The sequence below is a fragment of the Aptenodytes patagonicus genome, chromosome 1, assembly GCF_965638725.1.
Source record: "Aptenodytes patagonicus chromosome 1, bAptPat1.pri.cur, whole genome shotgun sequence".
Lineage (NCBI taxonomy): Eukaryota > Metazoa > Chordata > Aves > Sphenisciformes > Spheniscidae > Aptenodytes > Aptenodytes patagonicus.
In genome coordinates this window covers 2,687,375-2,706,127 of record NC_134949.1, presented here as the reverse complement: position 1 = coordinate 2,706,127, position 18,753 = coordinate 2,687,375, and the positions used below count along the sequence as shown (strand labels likewise).

General features: G+C 47.3%; 1 protein-coding gene across 2 annotated transcripts in view; it reads right to left on the bottom strand.

Annotated features, from left to right (window-relative positions):
* The window catches only part of PLXNA4 (plexin A4), a 472,614-nt gene that overhangs the window by 15,381 nt on the left and 438,480 nt on the right, over nucleotides 1-18,753 (bottom strand). For both annotated transcript variants that reach the window (XM_076346806.1, XM_076346900.1), the window contains exons 26-30: nucleotides 15,454-15,557; nucleotides 13,170-13,269; nucleotides 9,985-10,175; nucleotides 6,033-6,202; nucleotides 2,382-2,594 (exon numbers count right to left, since the gene is read on the bottom strand). In XM_076346806.1, the coding sequence (XP_076202921.1) occupies nucleotides 2,382-2,594; nucleotides 6,033-6,202; nucleotides 9,985-10,175; nucleotides 13,170-13,269; nucleotides 15,454-15,557 (778 nt within the window). The remainder of the gene's footprint in view (nucleotides 1-2,381; nucleotides 2,595-6,032; nucleotides 6,203-9,984; nucleotides 10,176-13,169; nucleotides 13,270-15,453; nucleotides 15,558-18,753) is intronic.

Below are 18,753 nucleotides of genomic sequence, written 5' to 3'. Positions count from 1 at the left end.
ACACCACACTAAGAAACCAGGAGTTGCAAAGGGAAGGCTTGGAGTAACCCAGCTCGGCTACCATTTCAACAGACCTGTTAAAAGACAGGAGCCTGTCTTTACTCCAGAGTGCCTTCAAGTATGGTTACAATCTACAACTGCCTAATTGCCCTCTTACAGATTCTTCTTCATCAAAGAAGTTCATTTGATTTCAGGTTCTTCTGATTTACTCAACTGCTTTTTAAACTCCTCCACTGAAAATCTTTTTATCTTATGATTCACTCTTTGAAGAAGTCTAGTGGGCTTGAAGGATGCCGTCTCCAGCTGATACTGACTACAGAAATAGCTCCAACCAGTACTGGAAGCTATTGGATTTGGAATAACTCTCTCAAAGTACAGTTGCAGAATGGAGAAAAGGAATTCATTAACTCAGGGTAGAATTGAAATTATATTCTATTCATCCTTGATATGTTTTTTCTTTGATCTACCACAGCATCCAGGTGCCACTGCCTTGAGTCTGTGGAATTGACACAGAAAAAATATAAGCAGGGCAGAAACTCTAACCATATTCCAAAACCTCCAGCCTCCCCTTGGGCTTCAGTTCAAGTTGTCAGACATCAGTGCAGATAACAACCCAGCACATGCTGGGCACAGAAATCCAGTGCTGTTTACTAGCAGTAGGAGGTGTTATGTACCTCGTTTGCAAACCCAGTTGTTCGGGAAAACTTCTAGGGAAATGCAGCACCTATTGCTGAAGATCTCTGGGCAATAGGATTTAGCTCCAAAAAGTTGCAAAGTGAAATCAATACTGGGGAAAAAAAAAAGGAAACTGCAGCCTTCTGTTTATCCAGGAAAAAAAGTTGTTGCATGAGGAAACACCCTGTTCTCCACCTTCGTGCCTCCGTTTGTCATTCAAATGTACCGTCTCCAAAGATAAAAAATCAACCAGGATCATAAGTAAAACAAAGTATTTGTCCACAGAAACCAACCACCCACTACATGCGAGGTTGCTAAAGCGTCACTAGAGTATGACACCTTTGGGTCACTGTTGGTGCAAACTTGATTTCTAAATGAATCTCAAACACCTCTTTCCCCCTATCCAGGTCAATCCAGCAATCAACCTCAATACATACTAAGAAACTTGGACACAGTACCAGAAGTAGGTCATAATTAAGCAAGGTAGCTCGTAAGAGCCTTACAGGTTGCCTAGAAACGACATTTGCAGAAGTGTTTAACCACATCTAAAAATAATTGTTCAGACAAATTGGAGGCCAATGGGAGCATTATTGTAAAAAATGTCACCTCATGCCAACTAGGGGACAGAGCTCTTTGATCAGCCGTGCCCTCCTTTCACAAAATGAGAGAAAACCATCCCCACCAGAGGAAATACAGTGGTTTACAGCGCAGTGTGCCTACAGTAGCAGAGGTCTCATATAAGCTGCACGGCGTGGTATCAATTTTAGACAATGCCTATGAAGTCACCCAGGCAAATCATTGCTTAAAACTGGATGGCATTGTACAGGAATGATCTGTAAGATAAACCCATCCTTGTATTTACAGAGTAGTAATCATTCTCCATCTGTGCAGTTCCCAAATCTGTCAATAACACCAGGCAAGCGTAGCATATTGGAAAACAAAGCACAGATCAACTTCTGCAAGGCTTGCTCTGGCAGACACGCTCCTGCTGAATGGCGTGCAAGATGCGCTATTTGCTTGCCCTGCAGAAAATCTTAGAGAAACTGAAGGAATAGTCATCTTGGTTGTATTGCCTGTAGTGTGGCTTTGCCAGACACTGACCTTCAGTGCAGTAGACTGAACAGTCCAGCTACAGGTCTTGCAGATGTGGATAAAATGCTTGGAAAGACCTCTGACCTTTCAGAAAATACCTGCAGAGCTTCAGTCACCAGCCTGTCAATCTTATGGCATCTCATTCAAAGCACAGAAGAGCCTCCAAGGAAAGCTACTGGACTCAGAATAAGGGGAGATAATTGTACGACCTTTGGGATCAAGGCAGCGTGGGGACTGTCACAACGATGCTGAGAACAGCAAACCACTTCTGGTCTGTGTGGAAAGACTTAGAAGCCCACGTACTTCACAGGGCTCAAACACATCACCTCCCCTTCCTTCCTCCCTCTATCACTTCTCAACAGTTTCTTCTCAAGAGAAACAATGATGGCATACACCTTCAGTTCACACCTCTAATTAAATTTCCATCTCTGCTGCAAGGCACGTGGGAATAAAAGGCTAACACGGAGCTTTCTGCTTAGGCAACAACCAAAGAAAAAAAGCCCAGAGGCAGCTACCAAAAGCAATACTGATGATGCCTCCTACCTCCATCCATGAAGCAGGGCCTCGCGGTATAACTTGCTTATGTCATTCCTATTTCTAGAGCTAAAACTCACCTTTCCACCCAGTTCTTGTAGCTGGGGATGTCCTTGGCGTAGAGAAGCTTGTTGGAGGGTGAGTCTTTGCCCAGACGGTGCTCTGAGGTCGAACAGGAGTCCATGAAAGTCTGAGCCACTACAGAGAGGCAGGCATCTGTGATGCTGTTCTTGTGGATGTCGAAGACGAACTGCGGGTTCTTGATCATGTTCACCCAGAACCGTAGCGGCAGGCTGCAAGAGGGGCAGGGGGGGTGGAAGAGGTGAGTCAGTCAGTGCACGGTTCACAGGCTCTGTTGTGTGAGGTTATAATGCTGACTGGTGGATGGGAATCAAAGATCACAGCGTGGAGATAAGGAATCTGGGATAAGCCCTGATATACAATAAATTGGTCCCCTACAGGACTCTAGAGACAGCAGTGGAGTCACCTCGGCAGTAGCTTTTTCCCTGTTATCCTTACAAGCCAGATTTTGTCAGTCTTAAAGTCAGTGCCATCTTATCGAAGATGCACATAAATTAATGGGAGTATAATTGAGGTGATGAAAACGACTCCTATCTTCTCTACGTTAGGGTGCAATGCAAAGTTGTACCTGTTGGCTGCTTCATCAGACAAGGATAGGCATCACATCTGCAAAACTTATGGTAAACACTTGTCATTGGGGGACTTGGCTTTTAGCCCTCTGTCCTGGTTTCGGCTGGGATAGAGTTAATTTCCTTCCTAGTAGCTGGTACAGTGCTGTGTTTTGGATTTAGGGTGAGAACAAAGTTGATAATGCACTGATGTTTTAGTTGTTGCTGAGCAGTGCTTACACTAGTCAAGGACTTTTCAGCTCCCCATGCTCTACCAACTGAGAAGGCTGGAGGTGCACAAGGAGCTGGGAGGGGGCACAGCCAGGACAGCTGACCCCAACTGGCCACAGGGACATTCCATACCATGGGACGTCATGCTCAGTACATAAACTGGGGGAAAGCTGGCCGGGGGGGCCGCTGCTTGGGGACTGGCTGGGCATCGGTTGGCGGGTGGTAAGCAATTGCCCTGTGCATCACTTGCTTTGTATATTATTATTATCACTATTACATTATTATTATTATTATTATTATTATTGTTATCATTATTTTATTTCAATTATTAAACTGTTTTTATCTCAACCCACGAGTTTTTCTCACTTCTATTCTTCCAATTCTCTCCCCCATCGCACCAGGGCACGGGGCGGAGGAGTGAGCGAGCAGCCATGTGGTGCTCTGTTGCCGACTGAGGTTAAACCACGACACCCTCATAGCAACCTTATGGGAAGAGAGGTAGGTAGAGCTCTCAGGCTGAGACTGGGAATGTTAATGGCACACACTGTGTGCTGTGGACACCATGTACTGTCACACTCCACAGCTCAAGCCCAAGACCACGTATGATCCCAGCATACTGGGCATGAAGCAGCCCTTACGTGACAGGGAAAACCCTGTTGCCTCAAGGAAAAAAGGAGAACAAGTGTTGTAACCTTTGAAATGAAAATGTATCTGCCCTAACTAAGGAAATGTTATTCCAATTGCAATCTAAAGCCCTTTTTTCCCCCCTTTTTCTCAAAAGATCAGTTCATTTGTGTGAGATGCCCTGAGGTATCTACCTCCAGCCTTTGCCTCAAGTCTTTCTGTGTCAGGGAAAATGCATTCATACGATCATGGCCTAGGAGCTGAGATGTGTCACTGATCACAGAGTCAAACTCTTGTCTCTCTGTCAGGTAGACTGTTAAGTCTCCCTTCAGTGTCTGCACCTTCCCAAGAGGAGGTTATTCTTCAGCTTAACAAATTCACCTGATGTTCAGGCTAAACTCCCCAGTTCCTCAGTTCCTTCCATTTGCTCATTACCCCCATGTGTTCACAGCACCATAAAAAATTCATCTCCAAGTTCCCATTTTGGGTAACAGCAGGCAGTTTAGCATATCCTCACAGAGAGATGACACCACGTTTTCCTAAACCATTGTACGTTCTCCTGAGCCATCAAAATCACAGAGCAAGTGTAAGAAAAACCTCACACAGGTAATCCTATCTTTGAGTGGTTAAACATTGGAACAGGCTGCCCAGGGAAGTGGTGGAGTCCCCATCCCTGGAGGTATTTAAAAGACGAGTAGATGAGGCACTTAGGGACATGGTTTAGTGGGCATGGTGGTGTTGGGTTGACAGTTGGACTCAATGATCTTAGAGGTCTTTTCCAACTTTAATGATTCTATGATTCTATGATTCTATCAGCCAAGCAGCCTCCGTAGGGGAAGGGGAAGAAGTTCAGGAGAAGGAGGAGATGCTGGCAATGACAGCTGATGGGAGTTGTGGGAGGGAAACATTTTCGGCTGGGAATGGAGGATTCATCTTTTGGGGGATGAGGTGGATGAGTGAACCGTGCAGAACTTCTTCTGCAGGTGTTTGGATGGCAAACACAGCCACAGTGAGGACGAGCAGAGAGTGCATGTATGTGTGCCTGAGTGTTTGTACAAGTGTGGGGAGGGGCTGGGGGGACGATGTCCCTAGCTGGGAATAATGAAGCCTGTGATGTGACTTTGAGTTAATTTAATCTGATTGAACATATTTCTTCACACTGCCCCTTTTCCCACATACATACACACTCTGCCTTCCCCCCTCCCCCTTAAATAAACCTCCTGCTCATTTAGTCTGAGTGGCTGCAATCAGCCTTAGATTAGTGCCGCAGATAATGTTAATAATATGCTAATGTTTCATTAGTTGAAAGCCTCTTTGGTGCATGGGGTTTCTTTTTTTATGTCACTGCGCTGTGACGATCTGCCATCAGCATGGCTGGTAAAAAGAAAAAATGCATGAGCTGGGAGCCCCATGGCTCTCCTCTGCTGTTCCTTTTATAGTCCCTGTATTTGCACAGGAGAAGGGGAGGGAGCGATTCCCCAGAGGACTCTTTCCAACAGGGAGACTCAGCGGAGAGGAGCCGCAGAGACCTTTCCTCTCCACCGATCCTGGCTTTTCCCCGCTGTCCCATTACGTGTACGAAGAGGGGCTGCTGCCTGGCAGAGCAGGGGGCTGAGGTCAGATTTTGTCACTCGCTCTGAAGGAGACTCACATCCAGCTCCAGACCCTTTAAGTGCTTAGTACCATTTGAGATGCTCTCCTGGTCTCCAGCTGCCAGCCCAGGAAGGTACAAGTCTCTTGTGGGTGCTGCACATCCCCTGTGGATGTCTGGGATACCTTAAAATATCTCAGATGGCACTAGATGTCTATGTGTGGGCAAACAAATGGAGCTCTAGCTCCCCTCTGACTATAGTGGGAATTCAAACATCCAGTCTAGATGAAGACAGTGGTGCTGAACCCTCTCCCATGCCTCCCTAGACATTCCTATGGGCCTGGACACTGCAGCAGTTAAATACTTCACCATTTTTCCGCCTATATCCTCATGAGGTCCCTCAGAAATACTGCCATCCCCACGTAATACAGGGCAAACTGGGACCTGTTTAGCCAAAGCGCTCCGTCCTTGAGAGCATCCTTTGGATTCTGGGATCTTCTGACTTCCCCATAGGCTTGGGAAGACTGAGCCTGGTGCTCTGAACCCCACACCAGGCTGCTCAGCTTCCCCAGCAGCCAGATCCCAAACCACATGTCCCTCTCCTCTCCTTCCAGTCCAGGACCTGGTGCCGGACTGTACTGGGGTGTCTCACTCACCAATTGCTTTTCCAGGTGTGCCGCACGTGGGGGTCATGGATGTTGTGCTTGTCAGCCTGCTCATCCAGGAAGTCGAACATGTATTTGATAGCTAGGGGAAGGGCACTGCCACGGTGAGCAGTGCTGAAGATGGTCTCAAAGAGGTCGTCTACAAATTTCTGGAGGGTGCCCTGTTGGGAGAAAGAAGGAAAGAAGAATGTGAGATACCAAGTGAGAAGAGGATGCTGAATTTTGGTACCCCACTGAAAACAGAGTATGTCTGTGGATCAGGCCCAGAAAGTGTGATTGAAAAGTGGGAGCCGTCTAATATCTGTTACATGTGACATGATTTGGAAATTTCAGTACAGATGTCTTTAAGCAGGCATGTGCATCTTCACAATACCCGCTACGTCTGGTTAGCAGCCAGACGTAGTAGGTCAGGATGCTACCTGCCCTCTCCGCTACTAGCACTCCCTGCCAGGGACGGTGGCTGAGCTGTGGCGGGATACCTTGCCCCATCTCAGGTATATGGTGATGGAGAGGCCCGGATATGTTCCCACTGAAATTTCTCTCCTCTGAGTCCTATCCTCAACTGCTTTAGTGCATGTATGAGACAAAAACTAGCCATTTTCTATGCTGGCTTTCATCCAGGGCCAATTCTTAAGCTAGGAATAGAAGTCAGATGGCTGTAGAGCAGAGCAGAAGGTGTCATTGAGGCAAGTGGGACAAGAGTGCTTGTAGAGAGACAGCTGTTTTAAATGTGTGAGTAGTATAATAAATAACACAAACTTCACCTTAATGCCCAAGAAGCCTCCTCATTTCTTACTACCCATTGGCATGGAACTGAGGCAAACCCTAGAAGCAATGCATAGATGTGTCAGGTACTGCTCTGCAGACCTCAGTAATGTCCACTGCAGAGACTGCAGAGGTCTCCTTATGCTCCTCTGGAGGAGAATCCCAGATCCTGTGCTTGGAGAACCACGCTGGACAAGCCGGTGAGGACAGCTGACCTTTAGCAAGAAGGTGAAGAGCTGGAATATCGGAGGGTGACCAGGCTTGGAGAAGGGGACAGTTGAGCTGTGATAACCAGATGAGCTGCAGGCTAGGTTTGGGGGCAAACCAGGCAAGGCACGCTTTCCCTGCTGAATGGGGAGCTCTAGCCCACGTTTGAACCTCTGCTCTGCCACCAGAGCTGCACAGGTATTTATATGTGAACAAATCATACGGCTGCTAAAATAACCAAAAAGCAATCAAATCTCCAAACAAACGTTTCCTGATTTGCAAGACTTCCTCTTCTGAAAAATAAAACCCTCCCCTTTCTCTGCAGACCCAGGAAAGAAATTCTCCTTACTAGAAACGAAGCACCAGGTTCCACCAGGGTGGCTCAAGTTTACATAGTGCTAACAAGTACTTAATTAGAAAGCTGGTGTCTCTTGCTTATTCACCGCTTGATTTATCCTTCGGGAAACAAACAGAGGTACCTTTTGCTTGTATGAACTCCTACAGGGTGAATAAAGCCCTGCAGCACATGTCTGACTCAGAAAGGGCCCCCAAGGGGAAATCTTGTTGGTCTGACATGGAAGAGCTGCCCTCAGGTTCCGTTTCTGGAGGGAATTAGTTCTCTACATGCTCACCCACACAAACACAAAGAAAACCTCTGAGGCTTTTAGGCAAGAGACTCTAGGTCTCAGAGGTCAGGGATTTACCAGAATAAAAGTCATTGTCAGTTTAACTAAGTATTCCCTGGGATTGTATTACCAGCAATTGCTCGCTCTCCTCTTTCCCTCCCTCAAATGGTCATGATGAGAAAAGAAAATTGCTTAGCCCAAGAGGGGAAACAATAAACCCCCAGCCTTTCTACTCTCTGTTGCTGTGCAAGTTTTGCAGCTGCTTTCCTGCCATCTCCACAAAAAAAACCAAAAACCCCAACGTGTTGAGTTTGTGATCCGGAACAGAAAGCAAAAGCGATTCAGTGGTGGGGTAGGGGACGTATCCCCAGACAGAGTAAATCAGCACTGGTCCAATGCTTGTTGGTTTACACCAGCTGGGGCCCAGGCCCTGGGGAGCATCATTTTCTTTTTACGTTGTGTGATCCGTAACAGCATCGTGATGGAGGGAGCTGGGCATGTACAAGAGCTAAAGACAAAGCCACTTTATCTCGAAATCCCACTGCAACATAGACAGCCTGCGCGAGGATGCGGGGAGAGTCAGACACCAGAGGCAAAATGAGTTGAGGAACAAATGTGCAGGTAGAACTGTATGGTAGGACTTAAGCATGTGATGAGACCTGTCTGATGGGCAAACAGACAGCCTTTGCATGAACACATGAAATTGTGTTTGTGCCTATTAACACCCTGACAAGAAAAGATAATAGTCAAAATTTCAGAGAAGGGAGGAAGATTGGGCTGTTTGATCACTCAGAACAGGGTGAGATAACACCGTGATCAGCCACACCTGAGCCACAGCTACCCTACAGTTTCCACTTCTGGGATGCATCGAGATAACTCTCATGTTAGAGAGATTCGGGCACAAAGACGCTCTGTGCTGCAAGAGCATGGCAGAACTGCAAAGGGAGCCTTTCTCTGATTATACTGCCTTCCTCCCCACCTGCCCCAGTCCCTGCTGGGGTGCAAACGAAGATCCTTGCAGCCTCTTCGTTAATGCAGGCTTCTCCAAGGAGACCACCATCCACAGGGTGGAAGAGCAAATAAATGTAAACTCAGACAACTGCTTTTGCCTACGCTTTTGTGGAGCCTTTACAAGTGAGTTAGGTGGAAGATAGTCTCGGTTAGAGATGAAAGAAGGTGAAAGGTTGGAGAGCTTTTGTCAACCCCAGAGCAAGCCAGCTGCAGCAGGAACCGGCCATGTCCTTCGCAGGGAACGGACAGAGTGGTGGTGAGTGACAGCGAGTTCTTTCTGTGCAGTGGCAATTAAGCCACTTTCTGTTGCTGTCGTGGAGCCAAAGTCCACTGCAGGACTTGTCAGCTTGAGTGATCTCCACTTGTGCAAGTGTCCTCCCCATAATGCTGCATCCCCAGTTATGCTAAACACTCACATACTGCCCCACTACAGAAGTTTTGCAGGCTCTGGCAGGCACCCACGCAGGAGGCTTGTTTCCAGCATTTTGGGGAATATGGATTGAGCAGATGAGATCTTACCAACTTCCCAACACCCAAGAAATGTTATTTTGGGAAAGCACAACCAGCCAGATCACAACATAAAGGAGGACTTGGGTCTGCACCACCCCTGGGAGCAAGTCTTCACAGAGCGGGCAGTCCTTGCCCTCCCTGCAGACGTGCCATGGGCCAGGGGTGATGTCTGAGATGTGTCTCGGGACGTCCCTGCTCTGCCTCCACCTGACTTAATGTGTATTTTCTCTTTGGAGACCCTGAGCTTTCCATGCCTCAGCGGGGATGGGCATCTAACTCTGCTTGCTGTCCTTGGAGCTGGCCACCTATTAGCCACATCACAGTCAACTTAACCCCCTGCCAAGTCATCAGCAAAAGAGTCTTTATGGGCCCAGAGGAACGGTGGAGAAGAAGGACTTGTACCACAAAACTCAGGGGTTTGTGTCAGAGGACCCCATTTCAGACTGTGAGGTGTCACACATCCTTGGAACCTGATCTGGGTACATTTACTCCCTGGCTCTTCATTTGCTCAATTTTGGTACAAGCTACAAGCCGGTATAATCGACAACCCCAACACACACCTACCCCTGTGTTGACTTTCTCCACCAGTCTCACGGCCCTGGGTTCTTTACCCCTCATTGCTTGCCAATGTCCCTTTTCCGACTCTGCTTTCTAAACTCGAGCTCCTTCCCTCCATGCTTGGAGCACTCCTCTTGCTCTGTTTTCCTTCTCTCTTTATCCCCCTTTGGCATCCTTTGAGCAGTCTCTCATTTCTTGTAGGAAAGAAGTTCCACTGCAGCCTTTAAAAACCAATTTCTCACCCTCTTTCCCCCCCCACCATGTACCTTGGTGGCAAGTAGCCTTGTCAGGTAGATCTCAGAAACCATCTTGCTGCCCCGGTCACCCTCTTTTTGGTCACCATGCTCGTGGTTCTTCACCAAGTGCCACATCTTGACTCCACTCTCAAGGTCAGGGGTGATCATGGGGGTGCGGGAACGGAGGCTATCCGGGCTGCCTGTGTAACGGATCATGTTTTCTGCAAAGAGAGATGAACGTGTCTCAGCCCTAGTAGCACTCATATTGGGATTAATGGGTTTCACCAAGAAAATATGCTAATGACATGCCACCTAATAGAAGTTTTTTGTCAGACAGGCAAGAAGACCTCTTCTGTCTGGGTTCCGTAGCAGGTACCTCTCCCATTCTGTATGCAGAGTGGGTGCTCATACAGATTCCGGCGTGGGGCTGAGACATTCACAGCTGGTGAGTCCACCCTGGGGAGATGTTAGTTTGGGTCTCCAAAGATGTTAGTTTGGGTCTCCAAAGCGGGAAGGCTTTAGCTATACTGCGACCCTGCTCTCACAAGCTCAGCATTCCGTATTAGTATTAAATAAATTTTCAATTTGTAATCAAATCAATTTGTAACAATAGGCAGCAAGGGCGTATCTCCTGGTGAAATTACAGTGTGAGGCAGAGAAGCCCCCAAAGCAGCTGTATGGACCAGGCCTTATTATCAAAGCATTATCTTATGACCGCGCGATTTGCTCAGCAAAGACAAGGGATGATGCCAAGCCAGACATGATGTCAGTGTCTACACCATTAAATTAAACAAGGTTCAAACACTGACTTTCAGTTGCCCATGCTCTTTACCTCTTATCGTGTTCCCTGGCAAAGCTTTGGTCTGGAACAACCAGCACTGTCAGTGTCAGACACTGCCCAGGACTGGTTCAGGGGATGGTACCAGCTACTCATCGTAACCGGTATGGACAAGTACAACTTGTTTTACCCGTACGGATGTTAGCCAAACCACGCCACGATGCTTGGCATTATGGCCAGAGAGCAGGCCATGGCCTTTTTGCATAGTAATATTGATGTAGCTAAGATGACCTCTTGCCTAACTCCCCATCCCCAGACTTAGGAGGAGCTGCCTCCCCTCCCTCCTTTGGCGTCAAAGCAATCCAATAACTCCTGCCCAGCCATCCTCTTCACTCCCTGCTCCAAAATCTTGTTTTGACAGAAAGTAAACCAGACCCCCAGGTGGGCCTGCACAAATTTCCTCTCCAAGGACACCTTTAGCCTCCACATTTTACCTCCCTGTGCCGCTGAGCGATGGCATGAGGCATTCCCCGCTCCCTGACCTTCCAGCAATGCTGCAGATAGAGTCTTTTCCAACCGTAATTAACCGAAGTGTTGCACCTTTCTGTAGCAAGATCTGAATCAGCCTCATTAATGCATTACCAATCTCTACATATTAATTATCAGATGGAATATCCTTTTTCTCTCTGGATGCTGTTTTCTTAATTGCAATTAACAATCACTTTTGACCCACCACATCTTCTCCTCCCCCTGCATTCTTCCCCACTCCCTCTTCCTGAAAAATCAAATGGCAAAAGAATTAAACAAATCCAACAGAAATTAACCCCCCTCAAGTCTTCCTTTTCAAAGGTCACTGTGTCTTTCAGTAATTGCAACAACATGGCAAAGAGGATGAATATTAATAAGGTCTGGTGGATTGTTTATGTCCTTGGAGAAAGAGGAAGGGGGCTCCTCTGGACATTGAGTAACTCTACTTTCCCTCAAGCTAAAGGGAGTAAGAAGGATCAGAGATGATTTCATAAATTAAAAAATAATAATAAACTGATATGACAGCTGCATCCAGGTCGGAGGGTGGTTTTGCAGCACTCTGGTTGCACATTAGAGATGTTTTGTTTTGCCCTCTGGCATCACCATAGTGAAACACATCCTGGGCTGCCATTCTAGTGCAGGGGAGAAAGGTGTGTGATGGTGTGAGTGAGACTCAGGAGGTCTCTGGTTCTACAGAAGAATTTCCACCTGGTCTCTATTGCACAGCTGTCTCATTCTCAGTTGTCACATGGGTAAAGTGGGAACAACAATCCACGGCCTTGAGATCTACTGATATAAGACCTCAGTAAGACATTTTTATTATTATACCAGGTGCAAATTCCCTTGGGATAGTAAGATAGCTGGGTGGGACACCCAACACTCACACTGAGATATAACTGTAGACAGGCTACGCCCCACGTGGATTGTGGTTGCTCGTAGTCCCAGAGGCCTCTCATCTGTGCCACAGATTTGTCTTCACAACAGGCCATGCTCCAAGGACTTTGCCCACCAGAACGACTGAGCCCATACAGTGTGCCGTGTTTCTCCCTTGCCTCTCCCTGTGCAAACTCTAAGAGTGAGATTCAGTGATCCAAAATGTAGGCAGCTAATTATATAGGTGTCCTGGTTTTGGCAGGGATAGAGTTAATTTCCTTCCTAGGAGCTGGTACAGTGTTTTGGATTTAGGATGAGAACAAAGTTGATAACACACTGATGTTTTAGTTGTTGCTGAGCAGTGCTTACACTAGTCAAGGACTTTTCAGCTCCCCATGCTCTACCGACTGAGAAGGCTGGAGGGGCACAAGGAGCTGGGAGGGGGCACAGCCAGGACAGCTGACCCAAACTGGCCACAGGGACATTCCATACCATGGGACGTCATGCTCAGTACATCAACTGGGGAAAGCTGGCCGGGGGGGGGGGGGCACTGCTCGGGGACTGGCTGGGCATCGGTCAACGGGTGGTGAGCAATTGTACTGTGCATCACTTGCTTTGTGTATTATTATTGTTATCATATTATTATTATTATAATTTTATTTCAATTATTAAACTGTTTTTATCTCAACCCACGAGTTTTTCTCACTTGTGCTCTTGCAATTCTCTCCCCCATCCCACCGGGTGGGGGGGAGTGAGCGAGCGGCTGCGTGGTGCTTAGTTGCCGACTGAGATTAAACCACGACAATAGGCTCCTCCTTTTGTTAATGAGGGAGAAGTACTTCCTAAGAGCAATCCAACCACTTGGATCAGCAGCTTGGACCAGTAGCCTAAGTTTTAGATGTCCTCCTGCCATTCCTCAAGCAATCATATCAACTTATCATTCTCTCTGCTGGTGCTCAGTCTCTTGTAACCACCATGACGTTTGGGATCTCTCCTCCAGTGCTCTCTCAATCCGTATCAGCACACAGGCCCTTACCATACTTGCTGGCTGAGGTCCGGGAGACCGTGGAGTTGTTGACTGCGTTGTAGGCAGTGACTTGCTTGGAGACTAAAGCTACCACAGATCCATCTGGCACCTGTAGAGAAAAAGAGACTTTGTCAATAAGCTTCTGAAAACTGGCTGAGGAGCATGCAAAGGACAGCAGAAATTCAAGCAGCAGAAACTGAGCCATCAACCAGTGTCACTGTAGGCAGGACATTAGTTTTAGCCCAAAGCTTCAAATGTTTTCTTCAGTGGGTCTATTAACAAAAAAGAGAGAAAATCTCCTGTTACACTACTAGAAGCATGCACTTGGGCCAAAGGACAACTGATGACAAAGCAGACTCTGCTCCGTTCAGGTCCTGATTCAAAGCCCAGTGACGACGATGTGAGTCTTCGCATTAACCTCAGTAAAGCTGGCAGTAGGTTCTTCACAAGGAAGCTTTTATGCAGAACAGGAGCATGAGAAGAATAAAATCCTCCGAGCTATTTCAAACATCAAGGACGGGATGTCCCATAAGGATGATAAAACTGATGTGAAATTTTCTATTCCTTCCACCTTGATTGCAGGTGATATCTGGGTACCTAGCTCAGAAATGGATATCTACATTTTCCACTTTGACTGATCCTGTCAACCTCTCCATGCACAGTCTCCCCCTTCCACATGACAAATGCACTGCTGGACTGAAGTGACTACCACAACTTCTTTCTCTTCGCTGTGTCAGAGGGTCTCAGACAGTGGAAAGCAGCAGGTTTGGAGCGGCTGTGCTCCAGGATGTCATGGGATAGTGTTTCAACAGACAACAGAGCTTTCTGAAACGAGCCAGACTTTCCATTTCTACAGCTAGGCAATTCATGTGGGTCCCGTATCAGAAATGTTAACAAGCCAGTGGCTCAAAGGAGCCATATCAGGAATATCTGTTATAAATAAGACATCATAAAAAGGAGATGGGTGAAAAAAAATCCTGCTAACAACGTCTAACTCTTGTCTGTGTAATAATAATAATTAGCACTTGAATAGAGTTTTTCATCTTCAAAGCACTGCAGAGGCTAATTAAATAGCCCTTCAGCAATCATGGAAGGCAATTATTGGCTCTGTGTAGTTTTAGCCCCACACTACAGATGGGGAAACTGAGGCAACAGGAATATCAGTGTCTGTCCTAGCATGCTCCGTGTCTGCCCTCAGGACAGCCAGGGTAAATGATGTAGAGATCAACACCCTGGCAGCTGAGGAACTGTTCTGCCCCAGCTCATCCCTGTAGCTGGGAGCTCGTTGCCTGAAGCAAACAATTGGAAAAAGCATAGAAGGGAAAGAAATTTATGCCTGGTTTGTTGGTGAAATAAAATAGAAAACATCCCTGCTCCCCCTGTAAAAAAAGTGTTCTGGAGTCAGCCAGCAACGTTTCAGTCAATCTGGAGTGAAAAGTTTTGTTTCCTTTTCAAATGATTGCTTGCTGCCTCCTCAGGTCAGCTCTTAAATGAAAAAAAAAAAAAAAATCTTGTTATGAAACATAGATTGCTGAGGTGTGATTGAGGAAATGACAAAATTGTCAGCATCGGATTAAACTTAATGAGGTGCTTTTTTGGGGGTGTTTTGGCAAGGGAGGAAGGAGTGGGGGGAGCTTTTGACCAAAACTCCATTTTTCATTAAATCTACCACTTGTGTAAGATATTTTTGGACATCTTTAGCCCTCTCTTATGTATCTCAAGGTCATGCAGAGATGAAGGGAAACCCTGTCCCAAGGCAGGTCACATAGACCAGGACAGGGATTGAAAACAAGGGTTCCTAGGTCAGTGACAACTCCACTGCACCATGGTCTCCAGTCATGCTGCTTTTCTCCTCCTTCTTCCAGACACTAAGCCTCCTTCTCTTCCATTTTTCTCTCTTCCATCCTTCTGAACTCTGCTAGCATTACAAGGCCTTCGATGCATTGGAAAAAGGGGGATGGAAGGGCTTGTTTTCTGTTTGTCTACATGATAAATGTTAACTCGTGTTCTCCTCATGACTACATCTCCTCTTCACATCCTTCACTCATCCGGGATGTCCCTCCTTTGAGAGAGACAGAGGATTTTTTCTTCCCTTGGCTTCATCTCTAATGTTGTGCAGGGCAATTACCGCAAGGACAGTGGAACAGGATGGATGTACTCAACACAGGGGCTCTGCCCAGTTGTTGCCCACTCAACCATTGTTTACCTCTGCATCTTAGAGAATAACACTTTACCCTTCTCCTTTCTATTTTCTTAGCTGATCTACCTTCTACTCATCCTCTCACACAGTTACCTGATAGTGTGCCAGCGTGTTGAGCCTCTTCCAGTCATTCTCTATCTTGGTTGTGATGTCTTCATCCTGAAGGATCATCCTTGCCCCGCTTGCTTGCCGCCACTCTGCAAGGAGAACAGGGACATTGAACTCTGCTGCGCAGAGCCTCTGAGATAGGGGACAGAGTCCTGGTAATCCCTGCGCCCATGACCCATGTGGTCACACATGTGGAGGCTGCATCCGTGTAGCAGCATGTCAGTCACTGCCTTTATACTCTGTCAGACGCCTCCAATCACGTACAACATACGGAAGTACAAATGTCCAGAGCCCCCTTTCCAGAGGAACAGAGAAGACAGATGAACTATTAAAAGTTCAGGAAGATGGTTCAGGAAAGTATGCAAAAATCATAGCCATATGGCAAAGTTCAGAGTCAAGTCCTAGGTTATCCAGACTGCTTTCTTTACCCTTGATAAAATGATATTGCAATCACAAAACAACTTTTGCACAGGAAACACCCACCCTTTTAAAGAGTGACACCATATAGAGATCAGAATATCTATATATCAGTTGCCTACAGAGATGAGAGGTCCAAGGCTAGGGCACAGCAGCACGCAGTGTTGAGCTCTATACAGATAAATAAAACAGTGGCCAGAGAGCTGTTGATCCATTGGCACAGCTGAACAGAGCAAGGCCTGGTGCTTTAGCACCCTGATTATTCACAGTGCTTAACTCTTAGCTTACTCCCTGGCTCTGTTCTTGCTCCAGCGTGGCTGTTTTGCAAGACCAACCTGTCCTTGCGTACGTTAGCCATCACCATGGGACAGGAGCAAATGAATGTCACTTATGTCAGGGATAGAAATTCATCCTTGGTCCTTCTTCCTTTAGCAGCATAGACACAGCCTTTATCAATACCTGAGATATGTCTAACTGCCGAGACCTAGCCACAGAGAGGGCTCCCCTGGGCAGAGCAGTGTCTTGTTCAGCAGAGCACCAGACCCTGTGCTGGGCTCAGTTCATCTCCATTACTGCTCACACAACGCTTCTTGCTACTCAAATCCAGAAGTGATGGAGAGCCAGAAGCCCTTAGCTTCGGGCACAGTAGAGGCACAACGGGGAGGAGAGCCAGAGGCAGAACCAACACCCTGCTCCGTGGAGCATATAATCTCTACCAGCCTTCAGCAGCGTGCTTGTGGGCAGAAGGGCTCCAGTTTCTGACCACATCCAGTCCTCCAGCCTCCACCCTGAAATGATGAATGCTTCTCTCCTTCTGCAGCACTGGAGCACCCCGTCACTGCCCCAGGGTACCACCTTTTGCTCAAATCTTGAAGGATGCTCCATGTGGAAGATTGTCACAGCTTTCCCCACAGGGGACTCACAGACGTGCCTATAGGCAAGGAACACATAAACATGGCCAAAAGGAGAGAAATGTAGTATCACCTGGTGACACCAGGGAAAACCGTGGCTTAGCCACGGACAACCTGGACCATCCAAAGCTATCTTTTTGGTTGCCATGTCTCAGTCACAGTGACCCAACCACATACAGTTTAGCCAGAGCTAAAGCAGAAAGTCTATTCATTTGCGGGAGTTAATTAAAATGAACTCTTGGATATGGAGACATCACCTGCCACCCCTGCTTATTTCTGCTAATATAAAAATGCAAGGACCATTGCAAATTTCTTTCGGTTTCAGCAGTTTTCTTATCACATAATTAAAATGTATTAGGAAAGCAACCCTTGCCTTTATTATTCATTTAAATTAGCAGGAAGAGGTCAGCTGCTGTGTTTATTGCTGGGTGTTACTTTGGCTGGAGATACTCAGAGAGGAAGCAAAGGTTACGTTGGCTAAGCACTGATCCTGAACTGCCCTTCATTTACTCCAGCTCCTTAGATCCTCGTGATGTCCGAAGGTGATGCTCTCTGCTCATTCCCAACTGGACTGGATTCCTGAAAGCTAGCTGGTCCCAGACATTTCTGGGAAGAGCACAAAACGCTGGAGTTTGGGCTGGGCTGGGAAACGGTGCTCTTATGAAGTGCCCCACAGAGTGCCAAAGCCACTTCTGCTGTCACAGAGTGTGTCTCTTATGTGCCTTCCTCACGGTCTCTTGGGGACGGTGTCTCTGACATCCCTCCTTCAGGGCTCTGCATATTACTATGGTCCTCCTCTCTTCTGACTTATCTTTGGGAAGGGACACACGCTCACGTAGTGTTTCGGGAGGGACGCGCAGGTTCTCAGTGTTGCACTTGGCTCTGATATGAAGGGTAGGCACAGCTTTCCTCATTCTGTGCTTTATTTGTATTCAAGGGCTGGACAGGGTCCTCAGAGCAGCAGAACCTTTCCCTCTGATCCAGGGGAACTGGGGACATCATGGGATGTCCCCTCAAGCCCTTTGTGCTCCTGCACAGACGCAGGGGATTACCAAGCCCTTCCCCTTGGCCTTCCTGCAGAAAGGGGCCACGCGAGGAAGAGGAAGGGCCAGTCTGACTCGGCACAAGAACCACTCCTGAGCAAGACAAGGGGGAAAACACCCTGCAGGGCAGGCTCAGAGCATCTGGCTTCAGTTTTGCAGCCCGTTTGCCCTGTCCAAACACAAATCACTTCATCATGCACCTGAGCAATGACAGGGAAAGGACCCCCAGTTGCGGTCCCCGAACTCTTCCTAGTCTCATAGGAGCACTGCACGCTCCCCTTCTCCATGAGTGCCAGCTGAGGGGGTCACACACCGATCTGCAAGGAAATGCGATAGCTGTGAGCAAGGGAGTGGGAAGGGAGGGTGCAAAGGAGGAAAAGGTGACCCTGACATCCACGTTCACAGCACTAAGTGAAAACTGTTAGCTCTGTCCTCGCTGGCAGCACCCAGTCCCCCCTCTCATCAGATCTGCGCACTTCTCTGCAAGCCGGCACAAAGGAGAGACATACTCCAATCCAATTTGTTACACTTCCACCTTCCAGAGGGAGGGAGGGAGAGAGGGAGGGAGGTAAAAAATCCCATTATCTTTATCAAGCCTTCCAATCAGGAGCAGCAGTAAATGCAAACTCAGGAGACAGCTGCTGTGAAGCCTTTATATTTCATTCAGCAGATAGTGTATCTTTTTATTGCAAGCAGGAATTACTTCTTTTTTTTCTTTTTCTTTTTTTTCCTTTTTTTTTTAAGAAACAACCTTTCTGTTCAGCTTGACTGGGAAAAAGGAAATTCCAGGGGCCTTTGACAAAGAGGTGCTTCTTTGAGCTGTAGCAATGCCTGGCTAGGGAATGACTCTATGGGGAGATGGGAGATGGGGAGATGTCCTCCTGCACCTCAAATCCTACAGAAAATGTTACACC